This window comes from Podarcis pityusensis (genome assembly GCF_964106645.2).
Source record: "Podarcis pityusensis genome assembly, chromosome: 10".
Lineage (NCBI taxonomy): Eukaryota > Metazoa > Chordata > Lepidosauria > Squamata > Lacertidae > Podarcis > Podarcis pityusensis.
This window is the reverse complement of record NC_138035.1, coordinates 33,776,241-33,791,251: the sequence shown is the minus strand read 5'-3', so window position 1 is coordinate 33,791,251 and position 15,011 is coordinate 33,776,241. Positions and strand designations below refer to the sequence as shown.

The 15,011-nt window shown below is 42.6% G+C and overlaps 1 protein-coding gene and 1 long non-coding RNA gene across 19 annotated transcripts in view; one reads left to right on the top strand and one right to left on the bottom strand.

Annotated features, from left to right (window-relative positions):
- GRIN2B (glutamate ionotropic receptor NMDA type subunit 2B) overlaps positions 1–15,011 on the bottom strand; it is a 292,093-nt gene that overhangs the window by 192,200 nt on the left and 84,882 nt on the right. For all 15 annotated transcript variants that reach the window (XM_080971223.1, XM_080971212.1, XM_080971213.1 and 12 more), the window contains one exon: positions 10,194–10,622. In XM_080971223.1, coding sequence (XP_080827349.1) covers positions 10,194–10,604 — 411 coding nt within the window. In that variant the 5' untranslated portion in view covers positions 10,605–10,622. The remainder of the gene's footprint in view (positions 1–10,193; positions 10,623–15,011) is intronic.
- LOC308457455 overlaps positions 1–15,011 on the top strand; it is a 62,033-nt gene that overhangs the window by 27,002 nt on the left and 20,020 nt on the right. Inside the window, exon 3 of one of the 4 annotated variants that reach the window (XR_013976912.1) lies at positions 3,577–3,652. The exons of the other annotated variants lie outside the window; for them this stretch is intronic. This is a non-coding gene — a long non-coding RNA (uncharacterized lncRNA). The remainder of the gene's footprint in view (positions 1–3,576; positions 3,653–15,011) is intronic. 4 annotated transcript variants of the gene reach the window in all.

Below are 15,011 nucleotides of genomic sequence, written 5' to 3'. Positions count from 1 at the left end.
AGATTGTTAGATTATAATAAAGCTTTGCCTATTCCCCAATCAAAAATCTAATCTACTTGACCAGCTGTGGATAGTGCAAATTGATTTAATAAATGTGTGTGTGAAACACACATATTTAAAAGAAAATGTCATATAATGCTTATTAGCAATAGTGGCAGCACAGCTCTTAAAGCGTTGGTCAATCTGGCTAAATAAGCAATCGTGAGATTAGATGTTTTCCCACATGCTCTTAGTGAGCAAATCTAGACTCGAAAGACATTTTTAATAGAAGTGGTGTGGACTTAAACAACCTGAACCAATCAAGATTCATGGTTAGCTAAAGTTGCTGAGGGAGAGAGAGAGAGAGAGAGAGAGAGATGATGATGATGATGTTTATATATAATGGATATATTTCACGGTTTAGACACACAAGCACCAACAATTGCATTTCATTCATTCCAAGTCAATTTAAAAGGCTAAGGAAGAAGTCCTATGTTTGAGGGGAGCAACGGGCAGCCTAGGAGCTACAACTGGCCTGTGGGTCCTTAGCACTGAACAGTGGCAATCAAACTGGTCAGACTGAATGCCACTGAAGGCTAAGCTTGAGAAGAGGCTCATTATTGCCTTGCTTTCTTTTTATATTCCTGGCAGTTGATAAGAAGAGTAAAATCCTGACTCTGCCCACCTGCAAGTCCCTGATCTCCTTCTGCTGGAGATAGGTGGGCATTAAAAAGAGGCTCATGGAATTGCAAACACATCATTTTTGGAATGAATATGTGCCTGCAGGGAAGGGCTGTAGTTCAGTGCTACAGCATCTGCTATGCATGCAGGAGATCCCAGGTTCAAACCCTGGAATTTCCAGGCACGTCTGAGAGAGGCTCCTGTCTGAAACTCTGGAGAATCACTGCCAGTCAGTGAAGATACTACAGAGCTGGACGGACCCATTGTCTGACTCAGTATAAAGCAGATTCCTATGTTGGGTAGCCTATCATTTAATCCAGGGCTATTTCCCCACCAGCTGGCCTCCATCACTGCCACCTCCTCCTTTCCTCCTCCTTCCTCTTGTTGAGGAATGAACCATCCAGCAGCCAGTTGTCTGAGAAAGAAATAAGTTGTGCCATATTCCATGTCAGGCACTCAGCCATAAAGCACTTTTCTTCCCAGCAGCAGAAGCAAGATGAGGCAGCTCCAGTGGCAACAAATGGGCAACCGGTGAGGTGTTTTTCCATGGCCTTGCCTCCCCCATCTCTCTCTCTCTCTCTCTCTCTCTCTCTCTCTCTCTCTCCTTTTAGTTACTGGTATTATCCCACTGATATTTATTCTTCCAGTTCCAGAGCTGAAGGTGTACTGCTCCCTCCAAAGACTCTACCCTTAGTCCCTATACACTTGGCACTGACTCTAAAAACATGTCACCTGCCTTAGTTCTTTCAAAATTCCTTTCAAAACCCACCTTTCCCATGACATTTTTGCTACAACCCCCTATTTGCTATACCCCACTCTATGGATGGGGAAACTACTGCCCTCCAGATGTTGCTTGATTAGAACTCCCATCATCCTTGGCTCTTAGTTGTATTGACTGAAACTGATAGGAGTTGGATTCCAACAATGTCGGGGGGGGGGGCAAAGGTTCCTCACTCCTGCTCTATAGTCTTATCCTTCCCTGCCACCCAGCAGCTCCTCTGTGGGCTTCAATCATGATTGGGAGAGCTATAGTCTTGACATGGATATGTTGTTGTTTAGTCATGTCCGACTCTTCGTGACCCCATGGACCAGTGCATGCCAGGCACTCCTGTCTTCCACTGCCTCCCAGTTTGGTCAAACTCATGTTAGTAGCTTCGAGAACACTGTCCAACCATCTCGGCCTCTGTCGTCCCCTTCTCCTTGTGCCCTCAATCTTTCCCAACATCAGGGTCTTTTCCAGGGAGTCTTCTCTTCTCATGAGGTGGCCAAAGTATTGGAGCCTCAGCTAGACAGCATCTCCAATACTAGACAGCATCTTAAAAAGCAGAGACATCACCTTGCTGATGAAGGTCTGTATAGTTAAACCTCTGGTTTTCCCAGTAGTGATGTATGGAAGTGAGAGCTGGACCATAAAGAAGGCTGATCGCCAAAGAATTGATGCTTTTGAATTATGGTGCTGGAGGAGACTCTTGAGAGTCCCATGGACTGCAAGAAGATCAAACCTATCCATTCTGAAGGAAATCAGCCCTGAGTGCTCACTGGAAGGACAGATCCTGAAGCTGAGGCACATGGATATAGGATGAAACAAAAATGAGGGAGGGGGACCAGCTACATTAGTGTCAGTGCCCCCAAAGCCCCCATCAGATGGATGCTTTGATACTTTAAGTGGAGACAATGCTGATAAAGCCTGGATGTCTGCTTAGTGAAGCCTTAACAATCACTTTTAAGCATCCAGTGGGTGATAAGAAGCAAGGGAAAACATTCTGACATTCCCCACTTAAACTTCTTATATATTTATGAAAGAGGTGATAGTATCCTTCGCTGACTCTCAGTTCTTTTATGTATCTGAATAAACTCAGCCAGATACTTAATAGCCTGAAAACATGAGATGATTCTGCAACAAGGCAGAGTGCATCCATCTTTCTCTCCAATTCTGTGACAGTGATGGAAGGAGTAGACTATGGTCCACAGCAGCAGTCAGGAGTGGTGCAATGTTAATAAATTGCTGCCACCACAAATAAGCAACCAAGGCAAGTGCATGCAGGCATGCATGGGGGGGGGGGGAGGTTGGGTTCCAGGCCTTTACTGGCAGGTGTCATTTGGTAACACTTGATGCAGTGATAGTGAAGTCAGCACCATGTAGCCATAAAACTGCTAACTGACCACAAGTATCTGCTCTTGATCAGTCAACAATCACGTGCCTGCATTATTATTATTATTATTATTATTATTAATTAAATTTCTATACCACTCACTCTTCATTCAAAGTTCACAGGGTGGTTTGCAATATAAAAACACAGAAATGCATACTATAATGACAAACAAAACAATACCCCTCCACACACACACAATTTAAAAGGCCATAGATTGTTTTATCAGCCCAAGGCCAGGGAGAAGAAGAACATTTTCTCCCAGGCCCTAAAGATATGTAGTGAAGGCACCAGGAAACAGCTTTCATCTCTGTCCCTAGCCCACCAGAGATAATTGACCAGCACAATCAGAGCGGTTGCTCTTATTATTGTACTATCCATGTGCATGATGCTTTACAGAGTGCAATAGGATAGGTTCCTTGCCCTGAGGAGTTTACAAACTGTAATTTCACATGGGGAAAAGAATAGAAGAAGAGGAGGAAAGTGAAGGCAGGGGTAAACATATGTGATTATTCCAATCACACATATTTAGGCTTGGTTATAGACTCAAGGCTTATCCACACTTAACTTTTCTCTGCTCTTCCCAGGCATGGTCTGCCTTTTAAAGCTCCGTGTCCAAGCACCCTTTCTTTGGCTCCAAAGCGTTCCCTATGAACACCTGCTATCTAAAGTTTGATTGGAGCAAACTTTAATCCACAGAAAACCCAAATTGACATTTGTTCTGCTTTAGTTATAAACAGTGGGTTTTTGCCGGTTTTTGCTCTAGGACAAAAACAACAGCAACAATGCTCAGACATGAAGCTTTTAAGCATGGACCTGTGCCTGGAAAGAGTGGGCAAAAGGTAAGTGTAGAATCTTTGTCTGTTGCTGCAGACCCAGTATGTGCAGATCCAGTTGTAGATTGACTGCAGGGCTTGGCAGGCAGGCAGGCAGATGTGCAATACAACAGAACACATAGTGCAGGCACACTGTCAGAGTTCATGACAATGCACTGTGGGAGCCGGAGACAAGACTAGTTTCTCCTCCTGCCCGGCTGCCCCATTCACAATGTCCTTAAGAGGCCAGGTCTAAGCGTTGGGCCTAAGCGTTGGGTTCTGTAGGGTTTCATGTTAGCTTTCCAATTCTGGGTCCCATACTGTAAAAAATGTGTGTGTGTTTTTAAGAGGTTTTTGTTCACTTTAGCCATATTAGTTAATGTTGTCTTGGTTGTTATACTCTGAATGCTTTGCTGGGGAACTGTAGGAGAGCTGCACTTCCCCAACCTTTGATTTACCCATCCTATCTTTGACTGGCTAAGAGCCATTTGCAAGCTCAAATATTTTCTTTCTCACATGTGAACATCACCATGGCCTTCAGTGATATTACTTAGGGCCACATTAAGAGGCCTGACCAATTCATATACAGTGGTACCTCAGGTTAAGTACTTAATTCATTCGGAGGTCTGTTCTTAACCTGAAACTGTTCTTAACCTGAAGCACCACTTTAGCTAATGGGGCCTCCTGCTGCTGCCATGCCGCCGGAGCACAATTTCTGTTCTCATCCTGAAGCAAAGTTCTTAACCCAAGGTACTATTTCTGGGTTAGTGGAGTCTATAACCTGAAGCGTATGTAACCCAAGGTACCACTGTAATACAAACACACACACAAAATTAAACACAAATGCCACTTCCAAAGGACTGCAATGTGTGAGGCACCTGACTACCCCTATCCAATCTCCCCAAAAGTAGTGTGTGCGCACTCACACGGACACATAAACACTATCTATACATGCCCTTATCTTCACTGAATCGAAGTGGGTTCAGCAACAGCAGAGGAAACATTTAATACATTGAAGATAAAAATCACCATTTTACAATTTCATCCTAAATAATGCAAAACATTACTTTTATTCCGAAAGCTTGGCCCAGAGAAAAAAGTTTGAGAACCACTGGGATTAGCAGAAAACTGCTCAGAGTCATGCCTTCTTGGCATAGAACAAGCAGAAGTGTAGGCAAGCCCTATGTTGCTTCGGTACCTAACTTTGTGTTTCAGAGTGTTTGCTTGTTTCATGCTCTGCTTCCTGCCTCTGTTTCTGAAGTTTTTCATCTGGAAAATGTAAGAGCACGTCATGCCTAGTGACAATACAAAATGCGTACATTTGCTACATTCTAAACATGAAAAAGTATTTGCGGGCTATAGGAAACTATACATTGTGCCATTAAAAGACCTTCCACATTAACAGCTTCTAAAACAGTGGCCATATTAGTCTGTTGCAGCAAAAACGTGACTCTTGTAGCACTTTAAAGACCAACACATTTAACATGTTATAAATTTTTGTGGATTAAAGAAAGATTATGCCATAATAAATTTGTTACTCTTTACCGTGCTGCAAGACTATGTTGATGATGAAACTAATATTTTATAAATCATTTGGCAGAGTATACACTAGATTAGCATGAAGTTGGCATTTTCATTACTACACTATATATGCTTGGCTTACTTAATTTAAAAGAAGACATGTTTCCTCTGACAAATGTTAGTGGCAGATATGCTATTTCACCTCAATCTTCTTTTGGAGCCTGTCCTCTACTAGTATTTTTCATCAAAATTATCAGGCAACACAAAGTATTAAGAGTGATAATTTACATTTACAAGGACAGGTATGTAGAAGAGTAAGTCTCACTTGATCAAATTCCCCAGCTAGATTTGCAAGTGGACATTCTACCCTTGATTATTTATTTAATAGCCTATCAAATTCTATCAAATTCAGTAGACCCAAGTCCCCTGTAAAGAAAGGCATGCCAACTGGCATCTAGCCTGAACATTACTCTTTTGCTGTTTGTACCCTATATTCAACATAGTTTCAGGGCAAAGTGAATAAAAAGAAATTTCCTCTGGGCTCCTTTAATCAGGGAATAAATCCAACATTATTTCCCTGGAGTATGTACTATCATACATCTGTGGCAGGCTACTCTTGGACAATATGCATGCCTCATTTGAGAAAGCCCTAAAGCTGTCTTGTAGTGCTGTGGCAATGTAGAGGCTCCATAATATGCAACTGTCAAGAATCCTGGAACCTGTGAAGCCTAACTTTCTAAATTTTCCATATAGTTGGCTGAAATAGCAGGCTCCATATCATATTGTTCTGCCAGTCACATACTTAACCAGCATCCCTTTGACTCTGCATCACTATACGAGGAAAAGCATGCCCATCTTCATCCTAATTCTCATCTTCTAGGGGCAATTGCTGGCATTTATTTCCTGTTCCTCCAGCATCCCCTGCCTGCATGCCTCCCATTGGTCAATTGCTCTTCTAGCTATCAATTTCTATCACCTCAATTAAGCAACATAAAGCATAACATCATGCTCCTTTACTTTGTCACTCATCTTTCCAGCATCTCCACAAATTACCAAATGTGTGTGAAAGTAAACCTCAACAAAAGTCTTTGCTACATGAGTTTGCCTAGTATAAGGCTAAATAGACTAATATTCCTGGTTGAGTTGGTGTTTTTTATTTTCCTTTTGATGGTGCATACTCAATGTTTCCCCCATTTCCCCCTTTTTATACTTTCCTTGAATAAATTTCTTAATTGGATTCCTGGCCTGTATCAGTTTCTGCTCCCACTCAAGGACTGCCAGTCCGTCTCCTCTGCTTATTATTTACCTGATTTTAGTTATAGCCTGCTCTTCACCAGTCTCAGGGCAGGTTACAAAAATGCCATAATTAAAATAAGTCCAATGTAGAATTGAAATAAATAAAACAGCAACGACATCCAATTTCTGAATAACAAAACAGAAACACATAACGGGTACACAGAGAAGACCCTCTCATGTGCTGCGGACTCCTTGAGCCACAGCAGGTGGTGGCACGACCAACTGGGCCTACCCTGGTGGTGTTAATATCAAGGCAAGTAGATTTGGGAGGAGGCAATCCTTCAGATATTTGGGAACCAAGTGGTGGAATTCAACTAAGCTTTACTTGGAGTAGAAATTAATAAACATGACTAAACTATGTTCATTAATATCAATATGCCTTCTCTGAGTAAAACTTAGTTGAATACCACCCTGTGTCCTGCTGGGCCATGTGTTTACATTACGGATCCAGGTTCATGGAAAGCCATGAGTGGTGATATGCTGAAGATGCCCAGCAGGAGATTTTCAATTCAGCTGGAAGTCCCCAACTCCTGAGCAGATCCTCTCAAAAGCCAGTGGAAGTCTCATAGTCTTTGACCTAGCAGTCAATCCAACAGGTGGTAGAAAGAAGAAGCTGAAATCACAAACTGATTTTTTAAAACAATCAGTGTGTGTGTGTGTGTGTGTGTGTGTGTGTGTGTGTGTGTTTCATCACCTTAACCAAATTCTTGGTGAAGCATCTTTGGGCCTGGTCCTACTTTTTCCTTCCCCATGTCTTTGGCACCTTTGGTGGCTAGTAGGAGCCATAGAAACTGTTGGTGCACATTTCTAGGTGTGCAGAAGGGGGAAACCCATGCCAACTGCCCAACCAGCTCACTGCATGTCCTGGTGGGAAGGGAAGGAAGCTGTGCCCCACTAGGTCTCTCTACAGCATGGCGAGAACATAGCTCTAGGAATGCTTAACCCAGAAATGACATTGACACCACCTTATACAATGGACATGACTGTAAGATGGAACTGCTACATACACTGCCTCTTTCAATGGCTCCCTGGGCTCAAGTCCTTATAGCTGCCAGTGCCATTTTATCTCTCAACCAGGCAGTCCAAAGGAACATACCTCCTCCATCTCTCAGCTATCCTTGGCGTCCCACCGTGATATGATACCCAGTAATACAAAGCAGTATGGTCCAGCTTATATGCTTAGCAAAATCAGATGGCAAATCTTTTCCAGGATTGTATCACTCTAGGATGCAGATGGCAGGAAACACTTCCCATCTTTAAAACTTATTGCACATACAAAACTAGTATGTTGGAGAGATTGATTCAACCTAGCCTTCTCCCTGACACAGTGTGGGGGGGGTTTCTCTTATTTTCAGGGAATTTCATCCATAGGATAGCATTCAAACATGCAGCCTCCCCCACCTACAGCCTGAAGTGGGGCAATCCAGAAAAGCTCTGCTACTTTTTTCTACTGGATGTATAAAAGGGTCCTATGCCATTACACTAGAGATGCAAGACTTCAGCAGATTTTTTTATTTTTTTGCACATTTATGATTATTTCTGCTATTAATGCTATACATTATGTAGACAATCCTGCTTTTAATACTGTTTGTTCCTGCAAAAGTTTTGGAATGGACATACTGCTTCATTTCCAATCAGCACATTCCCTGTAGCTTCATGCTGAAAATCCAGTAACTTTTCACACCACAAATGTTCTGGTTATTTATTTATTTTGTCCAGCAGAAAGAAATAATGTGGTAGTAATGGAGATGCATTGAGACTAAAGCAGAATAAATCCACCACTAATGCACTATTGTTGTGTTAAGAGCATGTTGCAGAATACGCCCACAATAAAACACCATTCTGGAGGGACCCAAAGAATAAACACGTTGGTTATCACTTCAGACTCTTCAGCTGGAAGGGAAAGAGGAAGCAAGGCAGCATATGTCTTAGATATATTAAGGAGGGTATTGCTAGTGGGATCAAAAACATAGTTAGCTGCATACAAACTGCTGGTAGATTGAATATCATTTACCATTGTCCACATTCTAGAAAGACCTCTTCATAGTAGACTAGGTATACAGAAGAGCAACAGATGAATACCAGAACTGAGAACTTACCTTATGAGACTGACTTTTTAATCTTAGATACAGTGGTAGTACTCTACAAATGAATTGGGGGCGAGTGCTAACACCAAAAAGTGGGGAGCTTCTCATATTAAAGCAGACTGGGGATGAGAATGAATGACTACAAAATGGCCACACTTTCTAGAGTGGACTTGCTCTGTGTTTATGACACATCATAATTCTAATTATATAGACCGATATCTGTAACGTGTGGATTGTCAATCCTCTGGGCACAGAATGAGCAAGGTCATCCATGGACCTAGTTCTATGATTCTCTGAAAACACATGTTTATCGTCATAATCTACAAAGTAGTAGAAAACTACTCATATCTCCTGATATATGCAGTGCTTTTTTTCTTAAAAACATGTTTAGGGGTACTCTCATTTTCCTACTCATTTGAAATACTGCCCTTCAATGAGGCCAAACTTAGATTCACAAAAAGTTAGGGGTATGTGTACCCCTGCGTCCCCCCAGAAAAAAGCACTGGATATATGTATATGTATAGATGCTCTGGGTTATCACTGAACTTCCTCAAAACAGTCCCTGGGGACAGGGGAATGTTAGGTTAAACCAATTCCATTTTCTGTTTTGTTTTACATGTGTTTAAAACTAATGAATGTTTTGCAGGAAAGCTGGTTTTATTAATGGTTTGTCCATAACAGTTTTGTGAAACCAAAATACTTATTCCTGTGGTCTTTGGTGGGAAATTAAAATTATCTGAGGCACTTCCAGTTTTATCATCCTGGTTTCTTAATGTTCTTCTTAAAGAAAAAGCAATTAAAATAAGCAAGGCTTCTTATGGGTGTGGGGAGATGTCATGGGTCTACAGGATGTATGTGCTCACTCTTTCTTGGTTTGGTAGTGTAGTTGTCCCTGGGTAGGAAATGCTGGCATGCAAATGTACCAAGGCCGCACCCAAACATCCTATGCCCAGGAGAAGATGCTAACTAGTGAACATAGTTAGAATGTTCTCTTCTATTGGGCAACCTGGTTGCACAGGGTCTTTTTTTAAAATCTTGGAGAAGATTCTAGCCATGTTCAACTGAAGGCATTTAGAGCCTTCCTTCAGATCTTTGCACATCAGGCGAGGAGGTGGCAGGGTCATGCAGGGATGTTGGTGGGAGACCCAGTGCCCACACACACATACTCTCCCCATTTGACACCCTCGTGCATTATTTTTAACAACATGCATTTAATTGTTTTTTAACCTGATATTATGAGTCATAACACTGGCAAATGAGTGGTTAAAATGTGGCATAATGATTGCCACACCAACACAATGTCCTCGGCCTTGAGCTGTAACTGTGCAAGGTCACAGAAGGTGAGGGACAGCAGAGTGAACTTCTGAAGGTTTTTCCGCCACTCCCACGAAGCCAAATACATAGACCCAATTCTGCAGACCTGGTATTTGGTAATAACTGACAGAAAGCAAAGCAGGACAGATCTGCTTCACTTGCCAAGGACAAGATGCTGCTTATTCCAAGAACCTCAGTGACAAATATCTAGATAGTCAGGGCTTGAATTCTTTCAATGCAATTGACCGAGTTTGTCAGTGCCTTTAACAAACAGTATGCATTTTGTGAACGAAGAAGCTAATTTCCAAGCTCCACTCTAATGGTTGAGATGGGAAGAAGCAATAATTTACCTTGTCTGCCATGATCATGGAAGAGCCTCCATGGATACCTAGGATGGGTGTGAGGGTCTGGGCAGAAATGAAGTCCAGGATCTGGGCAATGGCTTCCTGGTCAGTGTCATCAGCAAACACCACACCTTGAACCCTCCGATCAGACATGATATCACAGATGCGGGTGATGATGCTCTTGGGATCTGTCTCATTCATGGCCACCAGTTCCACACGAGGCGTGAGAGAGAGGTGATGGAAGTCATCTTTCTTGTGGGCATCTGTGATAGCTACTTCGTCAGAGGTACCCACCAAGATGACAGCAATGCCAATGCTGGGGTGGTTCTTTTGGGCCCAGGCCCCACCACCTGTTGTCGCCAGGACTGCCAGCATAAGCCAGAACTTTGAAGAATAGCACTCTGCTCGGGGCCTCATTTTCAGCTCTTGCACTCCCTAGAAAGAAGGAAAAAAGAGGAAAAATAGTCATGTTAGCGTCCTTATTATTTGCTCCCTTTATGGATCAGAGCACTGGCCATGTTGAACACATGCAGCTGCTTTATGCTAGAACAGACCATTTGTCCATCTAGCTCAGCAAGGCTACAGCAGAGATTCTCTAGGGTTTCAGGCAGGAGTCTTTTCTCAGCCCTTCTACCTAAGCTCCTTTTAACTAGAGGTCCCAGGAACTGAAACCAGGACATTCTGCATGCAGTGTATGTGCTCTACCATTGAATTCTGCCCCACTCCCCCAATCTCTTGCTCAATTTCAATTTAAAGCTCATTAACTGGACTTGTTGCTTCAACTTTAGTGGTAACTGGAGAAAGCTCTTTGATGTTAGCCTATATCTGGAAGCTTAATAACAGCAGGAAAAAGAATTAAATGACAGTGGTAAAAAAGAGAGGATACCCAAGACATAATTACACTGTTGTTCTAACCCAGAATTACATGTTCGTCAGTGACAGTGCATCAGGGTCCTCTGCTCATCCCCTTGAAATGAGAGTGTCTGGAATCTACACTTTGTTTGTGCCAAAATCTGTGTCCACTTCCAATCAGTTTTGTAAAAGAACCTTCCACCAGCCTTTATGCAAAAGATTCTAAAGATAAGGGGAAAGGCGGAAGAAGGCAGGACTTCCCTCCCTCCAGCTAACACAGTCGCTCCAGGTCAATCTGAAGTATCTTTTGTTCCAGTATTATTCACATGACCATAATGTAGTCCTTGTGGAGATAAATGCAAGATTTCAGGCTGTAGAATTGCTAGTGATAACTTTTTGCCAATCCTAATTTTATTTGAAGGAAGACATCAGTCAGCAGGCAACACAGCCAGTTATGTACCGTATCTTCCTTTCTTAGCATCTTCAGGTGATTACTTTTGCTCTCGAGGCAGAAGATCAGTTACCTCCAAGCCTTCAAGCTAATGGAGCTGCTGATATAATTTTGATTCACTCCCTGGAAATGCTGGCTTCTTTTTCTAAGCACTGAAGTGATGAAGAAGACCTATGAGGTCATCAGTGCAACCCTGCTAGTGCCAGATGACTCCCTACAGGATACTTTAGTGTGTCTTGTTTTAATAACATTGAGCTCTTTTCATCTGCAAAGCACTTTACAAGCAGCAACTAATTAATCCTCAGAGCTCCTCAGTAAGGTACATGTTGCTACTATTGTCTTACCAGCCTGAAAATCATAGCAGTGAGGTTTGCCCTGTGGACGCAAATGCAGTCAGTATCAGCAAAAACAGAAGTATTGTCTAGTCATATGCACAAACTAGAGTTTCATGTTACTCATCCAATTAAAATAACTGAAAAATACCTCTCAGATTTATGATCTGGTCTAGTCTCTAATTCTATATCTACAGTGTTTAACAAAGCATCCCAGGTGTCGGGATTTCCATTTCATCGCACTAAAACAGCTCTTGTCCTTCTGCTATGCCAGAAGCTGATTGAAGGAATGCAAGGGGAACCTCTGGAATTCGTTGCTTCATGACCCACACCCAAATCTTCACTCATTTCCATTACAAACCAGATAAATGTCAATAGCCAAAGTAACAAATTCCTGGATTTATATTGATGGCAGTCTATAACTAATAAAGTAACTGCTAGGACTGCAGTGCAAGGTGAGGAAAAAAAATTCCAATTCAGGAAGTTGACCCACAGAAAGTCCAGGGGGGCAGAGCCATTAATGGGCAGAGCCAAAAGCAGGTGGAGCTACCTGGTTCATCTCTCCCTCTCCTCTGCTCCCCTTCCTCCCCCTCTCTGTGCCACTTTCTCAGCTCTTCCCCCACCTTTCCCACCCTCCATCACTCCAGTTTTCCTTCTCTTCCTCTTCCTCCTCCCCTTAACAAAAGGTGGTAGAGCAGTTTCAGTATGGTGGGGTTTTTTTTCCATTTTCTCTCATTTAGACACACTGAGAGGAAGTGGTGCATGAAGTGAAAAAAAGCAGTATACTGGACAGAATCAGCAATGGTCAACATGTGCATGCACCTAATCTGGCCTATGTATCTGTCACCCGACTCTGACCAAGCTGCTGGGCAATGGCGGCTGAATGTTGCTGCAAATTAACTCCTGTGTATTTCACTAACCAGACTCTACCAATGGCAGAAGGGGTGGAGCCACTAGAGCAGGCTGCATCATAGCCTAGATGCAGCCCCTGGGTTAAAAGACAAAGAGCCTAACACAACTTTTTAACATTCCATTTGCTCAAAGCAGAACTCATAAAGCATCTTGCTTATACAGTAATGCATTGATCGTTTAATTACCATTTACACTGCTATAGTTTAACACTCCTGAAATCAAACGCAAATATACCTGCGCACACTTCACCCGTAACCCTCAATATGTCATTCTCAGGACTGTACACATTGTCCTGCCATTAATAAACAAAACAAACAAATGCATAATTACAATTCAAAGAAGGATCCAAATCCACTTAAAGGCTGAAAGAAATGAGTGGATGACATATCCATTGATTTTTATTGCTCTGGACTTCTGTTCATAGAACAAGCTAATAAAGGGGGGGGAGACTTTGAGAATGTAACAAAATGAATAGCTAACTTCATTGTAGCAGGACTATTCCCTCTAATTACAAGTCAGTAAATTAAGTTCTTTTACAAGGGAAATGCAGTCCTCACTACTCTGACAGCTAATTAATGCACACCGCACATGCTCTTTCACACATTTAATGTTATTTTTTGCCATTCTCCTGTGACTCCCCTTAGTATTCTTAGCGTATTGCACTTGGTTATGCAACGGCTAGTTGCAATGCTGTGAGTAGCTTTGACAGTCGTCTCTTCACACTGCAGCTACATTGAAGTACTCTCTAAAGCAGAAAGGGTAGATTCTACCAGCCCAGGAACTTACACGGACAATAGGGAAATCTGTAATGCAACCATAACTCAACCACATCTATAGCCAGAAATATTGTGGTACTTGTGGAGATAGCCTAAGGGTATAACAGTTTCAATATGAAACAGGGAAAATCTATCTAGCAGTTTAATATGTTTAAATCAAAGTTATGAATAATTTTATTAGAAGTTTTCTTTAAAAAGAAAAATTCAGCTGCCCACCAATATGTTTTCAAGTCAGCCAACACAGCCATGAAATTAAGGGTATGATTCTTCACTCTGCAGCACCCCACTTGTCACTTTTCCCAGGATGGTGAGGAACCATTCATGAGCACTCTTTGGGTTCGGCCAGTCAACCAGCTACAAATCCACCTAACAGTTACCTCATCCAGTCCACATTTTAACAGCTTCTCTGCAAGAATATCATGGAGGACTTTGCCAAAAGCCTTACTGAAATTAAAAAAAAACATTTTGTCCACAACATTCCCCTGATCCACCAAGCTTGCAACTCTATCAAAAACAGAAATGAGATTCATCGGGCACAACTTGTTTTTGAGAAACCCACGATAGGTCTTAGTCAGGGGTAGGCAACCTAAGGCCCATGGGCCACAAGCAGCCCACGGGGGTCGTTTAACCAGCCCATGAGCCGCCCCCAAAGTGAGCCACCCGCTTGGCGAGTCCCCACGCGCAGACTTTGGCACACCTTGGTGGTTCAGATCATGTGTCCCTGCTTCTGACACCAGTATACACACCCCTCAGGAAACAAGGCCAGATACAAACACGGATGGTTACAGTGTGGCCTGAGGAAGCCTCTCAGCAACTGCAGGACTGTTTCCAGGAGACCAACTGGAATATCTTCGACCATCAAGATCTAGAAACTTATACATCAACAGTCCTGGATTATATTAGATTCTGTACAGCAAATGTCACCAGGGAAAAGTATGTTAAGTTGTATCCAAATAGGAAGCCCTGGATGACAGGAGAGGTTAGGAGATTACTGAAGGCCAGAAATTCTGCTTTTAGAACTGGGGACCGGGTATTGTATGACATAGAAAGAGCGAACTTGAAGAGGGGTATCAGGAAAGCAAAAGCGGAGTACAGAGGAAAAATTGAGGACCATCTGAGAAATCATGATACTAGACAAATGTGGCAGGGAGTCCAACATCTGACTGGTTATAAATCAAGGAATTCATCAGTGGTAGAGAGTACTGCTTCCTTGGTGGGAGAGTTGAATACCTTCTTTGCCCGATTTGAGGTGACACCAACAGTGACTCCAACAGGGATGCCAGAGCTATTGGCGTCACTATCCACAGGAAATGCTGCCAGGGTGGAAGAGGGAGAAGTGAAGCGAATATTAAAGGAGGTAAACACGAGGAAGGCTATGGGCCCGGATGGGGTGGCTGGCAGGGTGCTAAGAGATTGTTCGGACCAACTGGCAGGAATCTTTACGAAGATTTTTAACCAGTCTCTGGCCCAAGCCACTGTTCCACCCTGTCTGAAATCTGCT